General features: G+C 49.8%; 1 protein-coding gene across 1 annotated transcript in view; it reads left to right on the plus strand.

The window, feature by feature from the left end:
- Positions 1–1,816: 1,816 nt before the first annotated feature.
- Positions 1,817–21,164, plus strand: part of NRG2 (neuregulin 2) — a 293,910-nt gene continuing 274,562 nt past the window's right edge. The window contains exon 1 of the mRNA XM_065409469.1: positions 1,817–2,255. Coding sequence (XP_065265541.1) covers positions 1,817–2,255 — 439 coding nt within the window. The remainder of the gene's footprint in view (positions 2,256–21,164) is intronic.

Below are 21,164 nucleotides of genomic sequence, written 5' to 3' on the forward strand. Positions count from 1 at the left end.
CATCTTTAAAAATAAACAACTTTTCTGAGTTTAAATTGCCTTCTCCTGAAAACCCATTGCAGTGGGAGAGTCTTGTTATTATCTTGCTTGTTTATTAAGAAGAGACAGCAGGGGTCACCACATGAAAGAAGCCATTTTCTCTTCAGCTGCATTTGACTGGGGTGTCATGCACAAAATTCCAGCTCCGAAGTAATCCTGAGACAGGAAAGTAGATGTGTAGGGCAGGGCGGCCCAACCCCGTTGCTAGCTTGGAGTTGTGAAATCTGCAGGGCTGGTGCCCCGGCAGCAGCTGAACTAGATAATATTCCGTTGCAACCGGTTAAACGGCGCTTCCTCCTGCCCCGAATGTGGCTTAGCGGATTGTCTGGTTGACAAAGGAAATGCTCGTGTTTTGACCGGAGCTGTAATGCAGTGTGGAGATGGGCAGGTCTTGAGAGGATGTGATCGGAATGCCAAGGGCTGCAGAAATCAGCTATCTAGTTCTCCCTCCCTCCTCCCATCCTGGGGACCCCCCTCCCGGCCACCCTCCCCACTCTAGGCGAGATCGGCTCTGCCCGCATTTCCAGCCCACCCCTCTTGCAATTGCAAGTCGCACCAATAGAACAGGCCAATGCTGGGGAGTCAGCCAGGCCCTTTGGCAACACAAATGTAAACCCAGTGACTTACTGGTAGGTTTCCCCCCACCCACCTCCGCGTGCTGCAGCCACCTGCTCCTCGTGTCCTTGCTGCAGGCTGAGGGGCGAGACATCGGCAGTCCGGCTGCCCGGGGCTCTCTGCGGCTCGCGGGGCAGCTCCCGGGGACGCTCGGGCTCGAGGCATGGCATAGAGGTAGGTGACTGAGCGCGCATCAATGTGGCACCTTCTGGAGGGGCCGCCAAGGGAAGCCCTGAGCTGAGCATCTGCTCGGGAGACCGCGGGTTGCCTCGCGACTCTCCCTGCAGCCCCCACCCGCCATACGGGGGTCCCCTACACCGGGCGTCCCCGCCCAGCCCTGCAGAGGGCTGCATCCCCGAGGGGGCGGGGAGTCCCCGACACCCTCCCCCAAGGGAGCGGGCTCCGGGCGGGGAGGTTCCGGGGAGCGCTGACACCGGCTCTCTCGGGGGGCAGGGAATCCCGGAGATCCCCTGCACAGAGCGCCGCGCTCAGGGTTCCCCGGGATCCCTTCCGAAGGGCGCTGGGGACAAGATCCCCGGGGATCGGGGCAGTCACCTGCTCCGTTGGGACTCACCTGCCCAGCAGCTGGGACTGGCTGGCCCAGGCAAGACTCAGGCAGGGGCCGCGCGGGGCAGCGGGGCTAGACCCTGCCCAGCCAAGGGGCTCCCCGGGGAGCCGCGATCCCCGGCGAAGCAGGTCAGCACAAGCCGGGTGCGCTCTGCGGGGGCCGGGGCATCCCCTCGGGGCCCCAGAGCTCACTCGGGTCCCCTGCCCGGCGCGGGCGAGCAGCCCCCTGCCTTCCCCGGCTCCCTCCTCCGGTGCTTGGGGGCAGGGCCCCCACGGTCCATGCGCCGCGCAGCTCCGCGCCCTGGTGCCTGGGGAGGCTGCTGCGCCGCCCGTGGAGGTGCCGGCCAGCGGGCGCTGAGATTACGCTGTTTCCGGTCCTCCAGCGCCTCTGTTTCCCCTCCCGAAGCGGCGGCGAAGCGGCAGCCCCCCAAATGGCCTGGCCAGATGCGGCAGGTCTGCTGCTCAGCGCCGCGACTGGAGGAGGCTCCGTGCGCCAGCAGCAGCAGCAGCGCCCGCCCCGCTGCGCCTCCCGAGCAGCCGCAGCCCTGCAGCCCGGACAGCAGCCGGCGTCGCAGCAGCCGCCGCAGCCGACGGCATGAGGCGCGATCCGACCCCCGGCTTCTCCATGCTGCTCTTCGGGGTGTCTCTCGCCTGCTACTCCCCCAGCCTCAAATCGGTGCAGGACCAGGCGTACACCGCGGCCGTGGTGGTGGAGGGCAAGGTGCAGGCGCTGCCCCCCCCGCCCGGCAGTGGCAATGGCACCCGCGAGCCCCCTGCCTCCGCTGGGGGGGTCCTGGTGAAAGTCTTGGACCTGTGGCCCCGCAACAGCGGGGGCCTGCAGCGCGAGCAACTGATCAGCGTGGGCAGTGCGGGCTCCCCGGCGCCCTGCTTCAAAGTGAAGAGGAACCACCGCTACATCTTCTTCCTGGAACCCACCGAGCAGCCCCTGGTCTTCAGGACATCCTTCGCCCCCCTGGACACCAGCGGCAAGAACCTCAAAAAGGATGTGGGCAGGATCCTGTGCGCAGACTGCGGTGAGTTGCCTGGGGCTGCCTTCCTCTCCTCTACCGTCTACGGCTGTTGCGGGAATTAGGGGGGGTTAGTCTGGGTGTGTGGGGTGTCGGCGGCTGCTGGGGGCCAGGCAGATGGGAATGGACAGCCAGCAGACTCCCTCTGCCTAGCGCACCACCAAACCGTTTGGGAACTGCGTTTGGTGGCTGGCATGTGCTGCTGGAGACCTGCCATCCCAGCATCGCCCTGAGGTTACACGTAAAAAAAAAAAAGAAAGTTTAGTGTTTGTTGTGTGTTTGTTGTGTCTGTGGGGTTCTGGGTCAGGAATAGGTACCTGAACCTGGAGACCGTTTGTCTCTCCCCTTAGTGACTGGGAAATGCTGGCAGGCTTGATTTGGGGAGGGGAGACTCGAGGGGAGCAGGTGCGGGGTGGGGCATTGAATTTGATTTGCTGAATATGACTTGCTCTGTTTTAAAAACTCCTGATCTGCATGTTGAACGCTGCTTCTCCTAGTGTAAGGCAGGCACGCAACTCATGTAAACAACGCCTTCCTCGCTGCCCCATGTCAACAGCCACAGAAATGTAACTCGAGGGTTGCAAGCTGACTTTGTCGGTGGCTGTTTTTCTATATGTGGATCGTTTCTGTTCCTGTGGGTTGTTCTGCTTTCTTTTTTTTTTTTTGAGGGAACACTAGCCAACCCTTGTGAGGTGAACCCCATTTGTGTCTTTGATCTTCGATTTCCTTGAAGAGTGCGAATGCTGCCTGGAACAGAATTTCTTTCAGTTGTGACGATGACCTATCCTGGTAACTTACTCCTGCTGGACGTTGTCAGTTGTGCTCTAACACCTCAATGGCAATCCGTATTGACTGCATCCGTCACCTCTAGGCTGGTTGCAGTACAAGCATGCAGGTGATTAGGGAGATAGCATCCAGGGTTCTGGTGGAACGGTGCAGCTGCATAACACGCTCCTTGGTGTCAGAAAGTCAAATAAACACGAGCTGATTTGATACAATTTGCGATTGAATTCAGAGTCTGTTTTGAAATTGGATTTCGCTGTTCTTTTTGTTTGTGTTTCAGTCGCATTATAGCTCACTAAAGTATTTTGTTGTCAGTCTCTTATATTTTTCATATTTAATGTTTCTTTTTGTCCTTGCTTTTCTTTGATAACTGCAGCCAATCTACTGAATGAAAGACCTTGTAAAAGCATGAATTTCTGGCCCCATTAACTCTGTAGCCCCTAAATTGCATCCGATGCACTGCTTTCCTACAGCAGATAACATGTTTATAAATGCAGAGACAGATATTTTGTTGACATGTTTATGGATTTTGGAATAGACTGGCTAGCAGGGATGTGCAATAACTATGAAAAGTTTGGCATCTGTCAAAATGGTGTTCTAATTTTCTGAAGTTTTTTCTTCCACCATATTTAGTTTTTCTTAAAGTAACAAATTGTGTTTGTTCTGTACTGTATAAATACTCTATATCTTAGACTTCATCACATTATTTTCAAATACAGATGTCAAATTAGTTCAACAGGAAAGTGTTGGTTTATTTATTACTGCTTCTTGCCCTGGAATTTCATTATTGCCATCTAGAAAAGCTGGTATATGGTTTTAAAATTTCATGTTTTGATGATCTTTGATTTTTTTTGTTTGCATTGAATGATTTTGACTAGGTTTGGGATGTGAGCTTGGCCCTTAATTTGGCTTTAATTCTCAGACACCACACCACCACACCATGGCCCAGGACGTGGTGAGAACCCTGTGGTGCAGTGGAAAATGAACAACGAATTTCTCCTTAGGACAGGTTCCAATTTGGTCAATGGATTATAAATATATGCAATGCATATCTCAAGATGATTCAGATTCCCTATATAGGTACTCACTCATCAGGTTAATAGACCTTTTTCCCATTAAAGGCTATGTGACATGCTAGTTATACTTAGCTCTCTAATGAACATTTAATAGTTTTTTTTTTTAAAGTAGGCTTTTCTGGGGCAAATCCTTTGCCATTCAAGAGGCAGGCTCTGTCTGCTCTTTAGCTATTATCACAAAGAGAAGTTTACAATTGCGATTGCTGGGAGAGAGAGAAGAAACCTCACATATAAATTGCTGTTGAGAAGAATGGGCTAAGAACATAAATATCAGGAGACCTGTAGTTAATTTATGTATGTATATAGACCAGCATGAACATATTGTTATGTTAGTGAAATAACTGTCACAAAATAAAAAAGTACATACCATGAAGAGTACTGGTAAATTTCATGGGGTTGTCATCTGGAGTCAGATGGTACCACATCAGCAAATAGGTTGCATGTTTTAGTCCATCAAGAAAAGGCACAATCCTGCAAGGTTCTAAGCAACCTCAAGTGATTTTGCTGAGAGCCGAGAGTGCTCTGCTCCTTTCTGGATCTGGCTCAGAGGGTTAAAGGAAAGTGCGTAGGCTGCTGTAGCTAGCCAGGTAAGAGCTGCCATTCTGACCACGTCACCTTCTCGGCCCTAATGCATTTATTTCTGCATTTTCAGCAGTCTGAAGAAGGCCTCTTGGCTAAAGAATCTGCAGATTGTCAGTGCTGTTGTCTCATCAGAACTGTATGGCAGGTTGCAAAATAAAGAAGCTGGGATGTAGTAACTGTCAGAAAGGTGGTTATGTTGAGTAACAGAATTGAAGAGCAACTTCATTGCACTAACATTTTGATGACCCATTGACTTCTGCTCTCCTGTGGTGCCAATACAATACTGGGAGGTTAGTGTCGAAGGTGACATGCCAGGTAGGACTGATCTTTTGATTTGTGATGCCCCCAGCTGCTGGAGGTGCATGTATTGGGCAATCAGGCCATGATTTGTCTTCTCCCTGCTTGCCTTGTGCCGGAGAAGAAAACTGGGCTGCGTGGTGAGTTGTTTCCTGCTGCGAAAGAGGGAGATGGAGGTGGTCCATGAGCTCCAGAATTAGCATGGGATTGAGGGTCCCCTGTTAGATCATGGAGTGGTCTCTAAGGGAAGTGGTGGGTACACCATTGTTTGGGACGTTGAAAACTAGACTGTGCGGAGCACCGGAGAGTGGAGACTAGGGAATCCTCCTGCAGTGGCAAGAAGATGGACTTAATAGCTCTGCTCCAACATCATTTCTACAAGGACTGGGACCTCCAGGGTTCTGTTCTCAGCTCTACCCCGACTGACTTTGGGAAAGGACAGGGAAGAGCTCTTTGCCTCAGTTTATGTATCTGTAAGATGCATAGAATAGTCGTCACCTTCTCTCAGGGGAGTTGGGGGGATTAATGAATGTTTGGGAACACTGGGAGTTCCTTGGATGAAAGGTGGGATGCTTTCAACAACATGGTGGTATTATGTGTGTCATGGGATAGTGTGGGTTGGGATATCTATCTGCCCGAAAGGCCATTTAAAAAGCCTCTTTGACAACCAATATTCTAGCTGTGATATTGCTTCCTATATTGTTATATATTTATTTTCTTTAGTAAGTATCCTTCACATGGATTTTCTTTTGGCATCCATTTGCTGCTTGTTTTGGGGTGACCTCTTATTTCTCTATGCTCGTGGGGGTGGACCAAGGAGGAAGGAATATGTCCACGAGGTAACCTTCGCTTTCCCTCAAACACTTACAGTGACCAGTGGAATCCCGGCTTTGGCCTACTCCTGATTCTGTTGAAGACGATGGGAAATTGTGCCACTGACTTTACTGGAAGTGGGATCAGACCTTTAAAGAGCATTCAGCATCTTCAATTGTTTTACACTTTAAATGACTAAATAAATATCGCTCTGCAAGCTTAATATATATTTTAAAATATCTAGTTTAGTGAGGGGAAGGATGGCTTTGTTGTTAAAGCATAAGATATGGAGTCCGGAGACCTGGGCTCTATTAAAGACTAATTCTGTGACCTTGAAGAAACCAATTGAGCCCTTTGTGCCTCAGTTTCCCCCAAAGGAATTTTAATATCAACCTGCCTCCCAGAGCAGGTTTGTACATCTCTTTGAGACCCTTGATAGAAAGCACTATGGAAGTCCTATACAGGGCATAGTGGTTGCTACTACAATTAAATAGGGCTATTCACAGCAGTAAGAACTATGCTCCATAGAAAGTATGTCCAGGCTTGGGCTTTATTACTACAGTTGATGCTCCTTACAGATAGAGTGTCTGATCTTGCATGCAGTAGACATTCAGAATTCTTGCTGACCGCAGGGCCAGTTTTGAATGCACACGGATTGCGGGATGGGGCCCTAAATATCACATCACTTTTGCTGGGAGGTACATTTCTCAACTTGCTGAACTTGGCGTTGGCTTTGCCACATCTGCTGGTGTTAATCAGGGATGGGTGCTCAAAGTTTTGAGCACACAATGGCAAATGTACCCTCCTGAGAACTGAATATCTGTGGCCCCATCCAAAACAGCATTTAAAGCACAATACTAGCAGCTTGTGCACAATCTGCAGAAAATGCTCATTCCTTTTTCTTTGGGTAATTCATTCAACACATTTCAAATAAACAGTGAACTGAATATAATGCTGGGGAAAGGTGCTGGCTTGACAGTCTCTCTTATCCCCAGAACAGGTACAACACAGGCAGCAGCAGTGTCAGCTTCCCCTGCTCACTGCCCCGCTAATTAGAGCTGTCTGAAACTATTTCGCACCACCTTCAGAAAAATCACACTTCCTTGGTTTTGCAGGAAAGCGAAAGCTGTCTCCTTCTTGCCTTGAGCTTTTGCAAATGGAAAATGGTCATTTTGCTGCAGAAAGCTTTTTCTTCTTGTAAACATGGCACATTCACACAGGGTGCCGACTCACAGTTTTGCTCAGGTACAGAATTTTGCCTCTGCCCTGACATGGAAGGTAGCTCAGACTTTGTGACCGATTCTGTCCTTGGGTTCTCAGCTGAGCCTGCCGAAAAGGGGGCCAAGTATTTATTTTATTGCTTACTGTTGGGGGCATAGAACTGTGCCTATCCCAGCGGGCAGGTGCACATATTTTAGAAATAAATGAAAAACATAGAGGAGGTTGAGCTATTATTAAAACAAACCAAGTCTATAAAATGAAGACCTGTCACTCTACTGATTCCTCTTAGTTCAGAAAAGCCTGGGTAAATATACATCCTTGCAGTGTGCCCTAGAGGTCAACAGAGACTGGAGTACCCAGGCACTACCACAATCCAAATAATAAATGAGTTCCAGAGCTAAGGACCTTCCACTCAGAACTCTGACCACCTGTCCTGTGACAAAAACAGCTGCAGATTTTTAGCTCCAGCGCCCCCCAATTATCACAACTACTGGGGTAAAACACTGTGGGGAGCAGGTTCTCACATACACAGGATCTGAACCATAAAAGGCTTTATAAATCACAACTAACGCCTTGAATTGCGTTTGGAAACAAATCAGAAGCCAGTGCACAGGTACAGCCATCTCCATCAGAGAAGCACCACTATGTAAATGGGTAGCCATACTCTGCAGCAGCTGAAATATACAAGTGTTCTTCATGGGTAGGCCTAAGTAGAATGCAAAATAGTAATCTAATGCAAAGGAGACAACATCTCCGTTAATGTCTGTTGCAAGGTTGCTTTGTGATGAGGGAATATCTTGGGAATGAACTGGGATCCACCAATCCATTTTACCTAGGCCACTAAATAGCAGTCATAATAACGGGCCTTGCCAGATTTGGTAATCACTGATCACACTGGTGAAATTCTCTATCTTTTTAAGAGTCATTCCATTTAATAAATGACACAGCGGTCCTTCCAGCAAGCACCCAAGCTGCAGGAAATCCTTTAGGGTAAATTATACAGTGCTTTGTGTGTGTGTGTCATACAGTGAAAATAAACAGCACAAGTGGATGTAAAATTTGACTGACATCAAGGATTGCAAGCACATCTATAGTGGGATTTTCAAAATGGCTTGTGGAACATGCAGTAGGAAAGCAGAGAGCTTGTTGTTGGCTGCTCTTTTAACCAGTGGACTTTTCAAAGCTAAGAGGTGCTAGGGTACTGAAAATTTGTCTGCCTCCTGGGAAAATCTTGGCAATTGTCTCTAGTTAGACATCTAATAAAGCTGCCAGGCTAAGGACGTCTTCCCCTTCTTCACCTTTACTGCCTGTCCTTCACAAGGCATCCATAAATGATCCCTGTTTCATGGAACCCCCCACTGGCACTCACAGCCCCCTGACACACAGACATTGCCATGTTCCATTGCATGCAACTGTTAGAAATCCCAATGGTTAAATAGCACAGCCATGATCAGATAACTGTCCCCTAACAAGCAATTACTCTGCTGATGATGTTTCTCTGCAGTGCTGCCCATGCACATACTGGATGAAATTAAGCTGAGTGCTGTTAAAACACGCACTGGGGCAAGCAGTGAGGCACAGACTCAGTGCAAAGTCGGTGCAGCCGGTGGCTCTGGCAGACAGTCTTAGAATGGTAAGAGAGTCCTGCTGAACAGAGCCCAACGATGGCAGTGTGCCTGGCAGGTCCGCAGGGGTCACCCCTATGCTAACCCCACAGGTGAGGAGAGTCCTAAGGGACATCTCCACGTGCACTGTCAGAGAACGTGGGATCTGGACACCAAAGTGACAGCCAGCCACAGAGCGCACCAGTTTCTCGATCACCACGTGAATGCAGCATTAATTCTTGACACACGCATGGCCATGCATTGGGGGATGTCAGTCAAGGGCCTCCTACCTTCACCTTAACGCACAAGGTACATGATGCTTGAACTAAATTATGGCAACCATCGTCACCAGTTCGCCAGTCCAAAACACATGACCCTGTTCTTTGCAGCATGTCCTGCATGTTGTTGTTACACTAATGCCAACAGTCCACTTGTCTCCATCATTGATTGGCCTGTAGAGAGCAGGTGAGAGTTCATTTCCTCTGACTGGTGTCAGGTCCATCTGCTGGTCCACCTGACTTTTAATAGGAGAACTCAGCTGCTGGGGAACCCTCAGTGCAAGGCACCACTCTATAATTGGGACACTGGTGTCTTCAGAGCAAGAGAGCAGAGTCGCACTCATTTTAGAACCAGCTGCCCTTTGTAGCCCTCCAGTCCAATCACTCCTAGAAGCACCTGCATACGAGATGGTGACCATCCTCTCTGGATCTTACCCTGAACATCCATTGCCTCCTGATGGAGATGAGCAGAGATCTCCTCTTGAGGCCTGCCCTGGTCCCAGCGCTGCAGCACCCTCTATCTGCAGCTTCCTCACGGAAGACAATTCATTGGAGGCATTCTCATCTCATGGAATATGGTGATGACATGAGATCCATTACAGACACAGAGAGGCAGGATAGTGCACAAAAGATGCAGGTGGGACAGATCTATGTGGGACACAAGATGGCTGATTTGTGCTCTGTTGGCTGCGGCCCATAGGGACAATATTCACACCTCGGTTCCTTCTATTCAGGGCCTGTGTCACATAATAGTTCAGTCTCCTGCGGGCTGTAATGCTCCAGTCTAATTTTGGTTGTTGGGTTTAGTGTATGGGTGCTTGGGGGTGTTGGTGGCCTGTGAGATACAGGAGATCAGATGAGATGATCTGGTGGTCCCTTCTGGCCTGAGGATCTATGTCAAGTCACTGAAGCAGAATCCCAAACAAAACTCCGATGGGTTTATCCCCCGCAGCCTCTCATATCCAAAAAGGTCACCTCTGTAGCAATGGCAGGGCAAACTCACCAGTTTTGATAGCTGTTGTAACAGGACTCAAAGCACGGATGGGGGATGGACCATGGGAGGAAAATGGGGACAACAGATGATATTTAGCTGAAAAGAGTTTCTTGTCCCAAAGCTGGCCCTTGCCTGCCAAAGAGAAGTGTGTGAGTGTGTGTGCGCACAAGCACACACAAGGTTTGGAGCTGGGTTGTATGTGAGCCAGGGCCCATCCCTCATGATCCCCAATTCCTTCCTTATAAATACCCTCATTTTGCCTCGAGCCCAATGGAGAACCTGTGCTAATGTAGATAAAAACAAATAAAAAGGACAGAGCCAGAGTTCATTCCCTGGAACACTGTCAATTTCTGTTTCAATTTCCTGCATTGTAAGAGTTTCTAAGATAGTTCAGGAGAAGACTTTCTGTTTTTTCTTTGACAGAATAACCATCTAGTATTTAGCAGAAACTTGCCAGCATGAAGGAAAGTGCCAGCATGTAATATTTTCTATTTCAGGGAGGGAGTGTGGTCTAGGGGCTTGGGAATCAGAAGACCTGGGGTTTGGTCCTGCTGACTACCCCACTGAACTGCTCTGTGCCTCAGTTTACCTATCTGTAAAATGGGCATGGGCATTCCTGTGAGGCCTAATTAATTGTTTGCAAAGTGCTTTGGGATCCCCAGGTGTTAGATGCTATAGAAATGCAAAATACTGTTGTTGTTTAGCATGGAATATATTTGACTTATCTCTGTCCGAGATTGGTCATGTGGTCAAGGTTTTAAAGCACTTGTTTTTTTCTGAGCTGTATGAATAAAAAAATTCTGTGAGGTGGAAAGCACAGACCGCCTAGTAAATTATTCCCCAGCGGCCAAGGAGAAGAGGCCACTACCCATGTGGGAAATCCTGGATGAAACCCAGTTTTCAAAGGAGCCTAGCGGAGTTGGGCACCCAGATGTCATTGAAATTCTATAGGGCTTAGACACCTAAGTCCCTTAGGCTACTTAGCAAAACCCAGCCTTAGTGGTCAGGCTGAAACCAACCAAAACAGCAAGTTGTCAAGGCCACGGCAAGTATTAAAACCCTAATGATGAGAACTACAGCTAGTCAGCTGGGGCTGTCTACACTGCCCCGCAGCTCAGTCTGCAGGGCTATGGCTAGCAGAGTGCACCAAAGTGCTGTGCTGTAACTCCCCCATGTGGACGCTGCAGGCGTGAGCTTAAAGGTCCCTAGTTCACCTGAATGTAGTCCTGTCTGAAGAGGACTACAATATTGCGAACCGGGGGCCTCCATGTTTGCACCCCCAGTGTCAACGTGTGGGAGATACAGTGCAGCACTTTGGGGCATGCTGCAGTTCACACCCCCGTAGTCTGAATTGCAGGGCAGGGCAGACATGCCCTTCGACTCTGCTCTCCTTCCATGGTGTAATTTCAACGTAACTCCATTGAACTGAATTGAATAACTCTGGATTTACACTGCTGTAAATCTGACCCTTTGCCTCTAAATACTGTTCGCTTTAGGCAGGTGGAGTGAACGCTAGATCTTGAGATGCAGGAGTCACCCAGTTAACGTAGGTTTCCCTTGTGCATTGGTGTTTTCCTTGGCTGTTGGTTCTGTCCCTTCTTCACGTGATTTGCAGAGAAGGTACAGTGTGCCAAACGTTGACCTAATATTCTCTGTCCCCTAGTGAGTGTATGCAGTGGTTGTGTAGCCCTGTCAGCCCCAGGGTATAGAGAGACAAGGTGGGTGAGGTAACAGCTTTTATTTGACCAACAGCTCAGTCCCTCAGAGTTTCTCAAGGTTGGTGAAACCACGTTGGTGATTTCTTTCTTGCAGTCAGTTTGGCTCTTCCAAGGTTTCTGAAATTACAGCTCCGTTTGGGAGAAGTCAGGTGGGTTGGGAGCTGGGCATGAGGAACTCTGGTGAAAAGCCCAGTGTGGTGTATTTGTGCGGGTGCTTGGCACAAGTGAAGGCTTGGATTCTGCAGTCAGATCTGCATCGGCGCAGACGGATGCCTGCAGAGGATCTGATTGCAGCCTCAGGATCTAGGTCTTAAAGCCAACAGACTATGGAAGCGATTGGGGGGAAAAATGAAGATGGTGATAAGCTAGGGCTGTGTCCAATGTCTGGAGTGAAGCACTGAGGACAATTAAAAGGCATTTGCAGAATTTGTGGAAGGACACACTGTACTTAATAGGAGAGTGAGGCAGCTTCTGCCAATTTGCAGGCAAGAGGCAGATATTTGCATTGATTATGATCAGCTGCTGCTAATTGGCTGAGATAACGGTTTAATAATAATACAATGGCATTGGGAACCCTCCTGCATTCTGTCTGCTCTCTAGTTGTGGCAATAGCTTGGCATGACACCACTGGCTGAAATTATTTTTGTTTACTGGGTTGTGTCACAATCAGTATAGCAGTCCCCGTGGCTAGCATTGGATTGAAATTTAGCCTCTGGATTATCCAAGGGCATTTTGTCCTCCTTAACCCTTCTGGGCAGCTGGGTGGGTGCAAATCAGGAGCAAGCCCATTGAAGTCACTGGTGCACAGCCATCACGAGATCAGAATCAGGCCCATTATGTCCGGCTGGAAATGCACACAGTCCCAGCTTTACGCGGAGCTGCGCCGATGTGGACAGATTAAAATGTTTCATGTACACATTCATTGACCCTGTGACTGTCACACACAACTTGAATGGAATAGGAGGCTATTGGCATGTGCCCACAGGGCTGAGAAAGGACCTTTTATAGACGTTGCTGAAGGATCTGTAGGGCATTATTATTGTGATCTTGTGGCTAGGTTCCTCTTTGCTCCTCTTTGCCTACACGCTGCTCCTTACACTTTTCCAATCTCCCTTTTCTCTCCCTTTGGCCCTGCCTGTTCTCAGCTCCTCTCTCCTCCCCAGGGGCCCTGGGTTTGCCCCTTTGCACCTCAGCTGCCCACCCAATGTTCCGCCCCATCTCCCGTCTGAGGGGCATCGCGTGGACAGCAGGGGAGAGCACAATCTTTGTTCACCCCTCACCAGCTCAGCTACACCCTAAGCCGCCAACAAAACTGTGCCATCCAATGTAGCTAGCACCTTTTTGGCAGGACTGCAGGTGTAAATCCAGGCTGACATGCACAACTGGGAGGAGAACTACCATGCATCTTCCTCCACCGCCCCAAGCCATGAATCTCAGGAGCAGCTTCTAGCCTATCAGGTGCAAGAGGGTCTTCAGACCCTGCTTAGTGTCTTGTTAAATCCTTCTCTGTTAGCTGGGGAGGGACCAATGATGTCCGCCCCCATCACTGCAGAAACCTGCAGTGGGACCCAGACCTGGGGGCAAAGGGAATGGTGGCCCATTGGAAGGGGGATAGACATGGGATCTTTTGGTAGTTTAGTCTCCCTGGGAAGCCAGCCTGCTTCCATGAGAGCGGAGGAGCTGTACTCCGGGTATCCATACTCTAGCTACAAGGGACCCTTCCTTTTTTCATTCCTAAGGCTTTGGCTGCAGGACTCCTTACTCCCCTTTTGTTTGGCTGAGTTTGAACAACTCTGGCTGTAACAGGCCATTTGCTCTGTGGGACAACCTGGTTTTAGTGGGCTGGGGCATCAGCCACCTCTTCCTCTGGAGTCCTAGTGGACTAGCGATGCCCTCACTTATGGGCATGTGTTCACAGACCCCAGATCTGGAACAAGCTTTACCCTTTGTCTACTCCTGTCTTATTCAGAAAGTCCGTGATCGGTGTAGGTTTTTGCGTAGTCAACTGGGAGGCTGGTGCTGGGGCTGAAGCGCAGGTGAGCTCTGATTAGCCAAGAACTGGACTTTTTCCTCAAGGAAAAAAAAATTGTTGCCAACTCCTAGCTTTTCAGCCCCAAAACATACAGGCAGTGAAGCGCACCCGTAAGAGCTCTTTACTTTTCACGCTGTAGCTGGGATCAGAATTTTGGGAGGCTGGGAGAGGCATTTCTGCCAGCTATAGGCCAAGCTGGAGAATTGCCATGCTCAAGTCATCCCAAAAGAACATCTCTGTGAAATATACCAGGTAAGAAATGATGTGTGTGAAATAAAAGCGCTGCGGTGGGCTTGTGCTCACAAGAGCATCTTGCTATGCAGAAGAGGGAAGTTTATTCTCTGATCCATATGTCGCCGGACCTGGAAGCCTTTGTCCAGAATGTGAGAGCAGAATTGGAGAAAATGTAAGTTGAATGCTTAGCAGGTGGAGTGCAAGCGTTTCCCTGTCCGTGGCAGCGACCACAAAACACCCACGTTGGTAAATATACGTGGTGAGGCAGGGCTGGCTTCCTCTAACAAGCTGTGTGATTTGGGAAATCACTTAACTATTCTGGGCCTCAGATCAACCATCTGTACAATGGAGAGAATCATACTCTGTGGGTGTTTGGAGGTTAACTAATGAATGTTTCGAAAGGGCCTTGAGGTTCTGGATGAAAGCTGCTGTATATTGTATGAGCAAGTCTAAATACAGTGGGTTATTTTTAGCACCCCCCTTCAAATGACCCACACTCCTGTGCCATGTCAGTCAGGGGTTACAGTCACTTGGGGGCCAGGAGAGGGGTTAAATCGGGGACGTGTTCTGAATGGGGCGGTGCGAGGAGGGAGTTAGAGAAAGGGAGGTGCTGAATGTGGCAGTTTCGGAGCAAAGAGCGTTTGGGGATGTTTCTGTGCACAATGTGGGCAGCTGGACTCCGTTTCTGTCTGTCACAAGCATGCTGGGTTTCAGAGGAGCTAGCAGTGGGAGCAGTTCATAGACCTTCCTGGCAGAAATACCTGGTCAGCTACTAGCCTGGGCAGCAACTAGGATGAGACGGAAGTTCCTTTTGTTAATTCCCAAATTCCCTTCTCCTAGCCCCAAAGAAAGCAGGGAGCGCCTAGTGACTTCCTTCCTTGCAAGTGTGCTGATCACCCTGCTAACTGGGAATCAGCACAGCTGTGTTTGCACCTAACAGAAGCTGCAAACAATTTTTCCATAACTGACTATCCCACATGCTATTTGGAAAATCTCTAACCCTCAAGAAGGGCCAGCAGCAGCAAACGGAGGAGCTGCCCAAAACAGCGTTAAATTAGTGGGAACAGTGTCGTGTACCTAAGCACTGTTTGGGACTTGCCTGGACATTGCCTGCATAGCTGCATAGACTCCACTATCAACATCGGCTAACCAGGGTGCATATAACCACCCAGCTAAACGGAGCTGAGCATTGCAATGTACCTGACCAATACGTGTTCCGATGTGATTGCAATGTATTGCATTGTTATTCAGGCAGGGGCGACTGCCTATTTTGCAGGATGCGTCCCGCATGAACTCTTTGAAGTGAGAGGCACGTCACACACAGGCCTTTGGTAAGTAAGCAATGGCCAAACCTTAGTCCCTCAGTGGGAGTTTTGCCATTGATTTCGGCAGGATCAGGATTTGGCGTCATAGCCTGTTTCATCACACTGCTGCTGCATGGCTTCCAAGTTTTTACATAAGAACGGCCACACCGGGTCAGACCAAAGGTCCATCTAGCCCAGTATCCTGTGTTCCGACAGTGGCCAATGACAGGTGCCCCAGAGGGAATGAACAGAACAGGAAATCATCAAGTGATCCATCTCCTGTCGCCCATTCCCAGCTTCTGGCAAACAGGGGCTAGGGACACCATCCCTGCCCATCCTGGCTAATAGCCGTTGATGGACCTATACTTCATGAATGTATCTAGTTCTTTTTTGAACCCTGTTACAGTCTTGGCCTTCACAACATCCTCTGGGAAGGAGTTCCACAGGTTGACTGTGCAATCTGTTAACCAGATTGATTCTTCCTCCATTGGATGGAGAGGAGAATTTTCTCCACCTTAACAAGGTTGTACAACACCTAGCACAACAGGGCGCCGATCCTGACCAGCATCTGCGAGTGCTACAGTAATATACTTAATCCTTAATAATAATAATACATTCTGCTCAAATATTTTGAGGTCTGGGCAGCAATAACCTCAAGAGCTTGTTGATCTTTTGAGCTCTCCATTTACTTGTAATAGTTAAACCCAGGTAATATGAATATCTCCCGGCATCGCTGCTCTAGGAGGTGTTCTGCTGAGGATGACTGATCTGAAATCCTGATGCCTGTCTGTGCTGATTCTTCAATATGGAATTCACCAAGATGAAAGAGACAGGGTTGTGGCCTGCTTTAAGACAAGGAAAATGTCATCTTCAGAGGATGAGATTTTATGTTCCTAGCCAATAAGGGCTTGTCTTCACTGCAGAGTCAGCCTGGGCTGTCTCCCCTAGCCCCACTCCCGTCCACACGCACAAACCTCTTACATGAGTTTAGTGGTGCTTTCAACCCGAGCTAGCTGGCCCTGCTGCGGGTGTAGGCTAAAGCCCAGGTGCTGCTTTCCTTAGGCTAGTAACCCCCCACATTGCAGTGAGGACGCAGGCTAGCTCACTCGAGTGCTAATAGTCCTCCAATGGCTTCCCACAATAACCCCTGTGTGCTTAGAAAGATGGACAAATTCTCCCACAATTCACCGGGAAGGAATCAGAGATCGGCCCAGCTGGCCGCAGCACAAAGAACCATGGGATGTGCCCCCAGAAGTCCTAGCGATCCCCATGGGGGAGGGCAGCAGGTCACTCGGGCAGGGCTCTGCAGCATGGCCACTCACAGCAGGCCAGGCTAACCCGGGTGCTGATCCCCTGAATTAGCTCTGCAGTGAAAACAAACCCTAAGCAACATGGTAGAGCTGTGGAGGCAAGGGGATTTCTGTAGCCGGTGGCTCACTGGGAGGGCAGATAAAAGCATGTGCATTGGTGGGGGAAGCCTGCATAGCCATCAGCCTGCGTAGGCATCAGCCTGGTCAACACGCTGCATTCACCATTCCAGGCTGTCTGCATGGCAGCGAGAGCCAAGAAGTGAAAATCTCCCCCATAACTCAGGACATTGTAAAGGCCCCAAATGAGCCACATGCTGAAGGCCCTATCCTCAGCTCTCAGCTGCAAGACGCTCTCAGTTCTGGGCAGGCACGTGCTGCTCTGAGCTAGGCACACGCTGGGCCCGACTGCAGTCTCACCCCAGTTTTAGGCAGCTGCAACGCCACTGATCTATAGTTGAGTCACTCCTCGTTTCCTCTGGTGTAAGTGGATGCAGAGCCGCCTCCAGTGGATCGGCTTCTTCTTCCACAGAGGTGACACGTAGCTCTTGATAGTAGGGGGGCACAATTTAAAGATTCTGGGGGGAGGGCATGTCCCTTTCCCACTCCTTCCACACCTCCCACATCCGCTCTAAGCCGGCACCTCCTTGCCCCCACTCCTCTCACAGCTCCTTCCCCATTTCTCCCATGGCCTCCCTGCTGAGGGCACAGTGCAGGCTGGAGCCAGCTCCAGACACTTACTGCTGAGCAGGACTGTGGGTGCAGGTGAGGAAGGGATGGCACGGCACTCGGAGGGCTTCCCTGCGCACCCTCTGACGGAGCTGTGCTGCCAGCCCGGTCTCTCTTCCCTGCTCTGGGCGCCTCCTAGTGGGGCTCAGAGGGAGTGCTAGGTGCTGGTGCCTTTCCCAGGCATGTCACTCAGCCAGACTCCCACCCTGGCAGAAATCTGGGGCGGGGGAGGTGATCCCGCGTGCTTCGCCCCCCCCCCCCCCCCCCGCGTCGCCTCTGTTCTTAAGTGTGCATTAGTGCATGCGGCACACCCTCATGCCTGTTAGCTAGTCATTTGGGGCCATACGTTGTCTTTGAGCTGCCGGTGACACTTGGGTGTAGGATCAAGGGGTGTTGCTGGTGGCTCGGCTCTGAGAGCTGAGGCAGGAGATAGGCCCCTAGGAGGGACAGCCGGATCTGACGTGTACAACAGAGATGAATTATTGTGAGTTATTTGTTACGTGCTGACAGAGTGCTACCTGACCTAGAGAAAGACACGGACCCTGCTGCAAGGAGTCTAGGGCTAGAGTCTCACAGGTATTTAGGCCCTTTCCTTTGAGGATCTGGCCCTTATTGACTAAATAGTTCTGCATGTGTCCTGAATGGCGGTAGGCAGGAGAGGGGACATGGGTTTAGTGAGGAATCAGGAGATATGGAGAGTCTCTGAGGAGCTGGAGAGATTTTCAGTTTGGTAAGGGCTCCTGCGTCTCATGCATGAGGCGTGCATCATATTTTATATATGTTAAATATGTAAATGGTCTGTGACATGGAAAAATGGCCACTTTCATATTAGGTCATCTGAGATCCATATATAAAACATGTTACATATACAGCATGTGTCAGTTGCATAGATTTTTGTTCCCCATGGATTGATGCTACTGATGGCTTTGGATTGGTCCGCAAGATTCAGAGACAGGAGATCTGGTTCAGTTTATAGCTCTGCCACTGACCATGGTTAAGTCACTTAGCAGCTTTGTGCCTCAGTTTCCCTATCTGTGAAATGGGGATAATAATGCTGTGTAAAAGGTTTTGGGATCGATGGATGAAAAGCACCAGTTGTTATTTTATTACATGTCAGTATCAGTTATTTGCGTTAACACTGCTAATAATTAAAACCTTCCATTTCTCTGGGATCTCAAAGCACTTTACCAGTGTGAATCAGTTAAAGCTCATGTCACCCCTTTGAGGGGTGTCATCATTACTATCCCCATGTTTTTACAGATGGGAACACTAAGGCATAGAGCTGCTAAGTCACCTGCCCATTGTCTGAGGCAGGACCAAGAATATTACTTAGCACGGCTGGAAGGTGTTGAATTGGGATTCCTGGAGGGGAAGGAAGCCCTTTGCTTGTCCCCAGGACTGGTACAGTGTGGGCAGGGTCAGTGCCAGCTCCCCCTGCTCATCCTACAGCCACTTGCCAGCTGGTCTTGCCCCCATGCCGGGGAGCAGAGCTACGTGAACAGTGCTCAGCGCAGTCCACAGCAATGAAAACTCAGTAAGTTTCAGGTTTGAACGTGGAATTTAAACTAGATGACTTAGGTGTGAAACATGTTTGGGCCCCTTGAAAGTTTAGCCACATTTTTCAAGTGACGCTTTGTGTGTGTGTGTGTTATGAGGTACACGTGGGAACTTCCGCTGTATTAAGATTGCTGCTGACAATCCACCAGACACACAGTTTCCTGAAATCCAATATACATTTGTTGTGCTAAGTCATATAATCGGGACTTGCCACTAGAGGGCACTCATAACACTGAGTGCACATCATTTTACTGCATTGCATCCTGGAGAGAGAGAGATTTTTCAAGGCAGTTTTATAGCTACTGGCTGCTTTTGGAGAGACTCTTGTGACAGTAGAAGCCTTGGTAGGTCACTAGGGCAGAACAGATCCTCAACCTGATGATTGCCTGCAGAATGTACAGGGCTTAATGAAACTTTTATGTTTCATCTGGAGCCTTGCCTTTGCCGTGCTGGGTTTGAATGATCCTGAAACTTGCAAACGGGATCATATATACAATTCTACGGACCAAAAGTCTCCACAAAGCTAATTGAAACCCACACAGACCCAAACAGGACTTTTCGTACAACTTTACCTGCTGAGATCCCCCCTGAAGAGATGAGGGGAGAATTCACTCTCTATGCCCATCTCTTTGCTCAGACTGCTAATCTCTGAGCCATCCAGTCCTAGATCATGGTCAATTTCAGTCTGTCCTTTCACAAGCACAATGGGCCTGAGTTGCTTCATACTGGCATAACTCAGAAATAATGCCCGTGACGTCAGGGGAGTTACACTGGGATAAAACAGGTGTAAGGGGAGAACCAGGTCCCCTGCTTCCTTTGATGTAGCAATCTGTGTTTTCGCTTTGTGACCCTTCACTGACTGTCAGCGTCTCTCCCCTCCTCTCCTCTCGTATGCAGGAAGGAAACACATCCTGGTTGCATGAAATCAGTATTCCACTCCCAGCTCTGCCATTTGGGTGCTGGGTGACCCCTTGGGCGAGCCACATACCTGCTCTGTGCCTCCGTCTCCTCATTTGCAAAATGGGGATGATCATGCTGCTCTGGCAGGGCCATGAGGCCTGATGAGTGAATGCCTGTAAATGCTGTGTGATGGGTGGGTGGAAGGTGCTACAGGGGTGCTCAGAATCCATTCACCAGGCCTTGCCACTTTAAACTTTAGCTCCCTCTTGTGGTAGATGGGAGGAATGCAGGCAGTGCCTCAGCAAGGTTTAAAAAAATCTGCCTCTGAAATCACAGCTGTCCTTATCTGTGTCTGGCTGAGACAGGTGATGTGTGACAATCCTGGCCTCTGTTCATCTCCCGGTCAAGGCCTGAGTTCTGGGCGCTGTTTCTTTTGCAGCTCTCGGTGCCATCACAAGCACTGAGCAGTTTGAGTTCAGCCTTCTGCCCTCTCCCAGGTGATAGCTGCATGTTGTAGAGCAAATGCAGAACCTGAACTCAGGCCTTGGCAGGGTAAAATTCATAGCTCCACAGATTCCAAGGCCAGAAGGGACCGTCGTGATCATCTAGCCTGACTTCCTGTACAACACAGGCTGGAGAAGTGGCCTCAGATAATTCCTTTTGAACTAGAACAGATCTTTAAAAAAAAATCCAGTCTTGATTTACAAAATTGCCCGTGATGGAGAATCCTCCACGACCCTTGGTCAGTTGTTCTGCAGTTTCCCCCTTGAGCAGCGGCAGTAGCAGTGTGCTGAGCTGTGGCCGGGAATTGGCTCACCGCCTGGGAGAGAAAGGATGAGTTGTAAGTTTCCGTGCTGTGGCCAGGCTGTGCTGGGAACAGTGTCAGGAGCAGGAAGGGAGACAAGTGAGCTGTTCCTTGAAGGGACCTGGCTTCCTGTCCTGTGTGATTACTGCAACCCTGAGCGAGCAGCCGGAAAGGCTCCTTGGCCACACTGCCTGGAACCTGTTTACACGCAGCTCTCAGCGCATCTTCCCTGTATGCCAGGGATGTGCCTGTCACATCATAAACCAGGGATCTCTGCTGAGCTTGTTCAGTTGGGTCATGTGATAGGCCAGGTCACACCTGACCCTCTGTAGAGTGTAAAGAGACAAAAGGCAAGGAGGTAACCCCATGTGTGCAGGGGCTAGCTACAGGCCTCTTGAGGGGTGCAGGCACTGCTCTGAAGGGGTGCTAGGTACCTGAAAGATTAAGAACATGGGGGGGGCATGGCCCTTCCACTGCCGTGTGCACTGGGTGGAGTGCATGCTCCATGCGAGGGTAGCAGACCTGCCACTCCAGGTGTGCAGGAATTCTGGGTGACTCAGCCACAGCCCCTCCTGGGTTCTGCTGCAGCCTGTCCCCTCTACATTGCTCTGGTTGTAAGAACCATGCTCTAGAGTCAGAACTGTAATGCTGGGGAAAGCCCAGGCAGGGTCAAGGAACATG

Source organism: Emys orbicularis, chromosome 8 (genome assembly GCF_028017835.1).
Source record: "Emys orbicularis isolate rEmyOrb1 chromosome 8, rEmyOrb1.hap1, whole genome shotgun sequence".
Classification (NCBI taxonomy): domain Eukaryota; kingdom Metazoa; phylum Chordata; order Testudines; family Emydidae; genus Emys; species Emys orbicularis.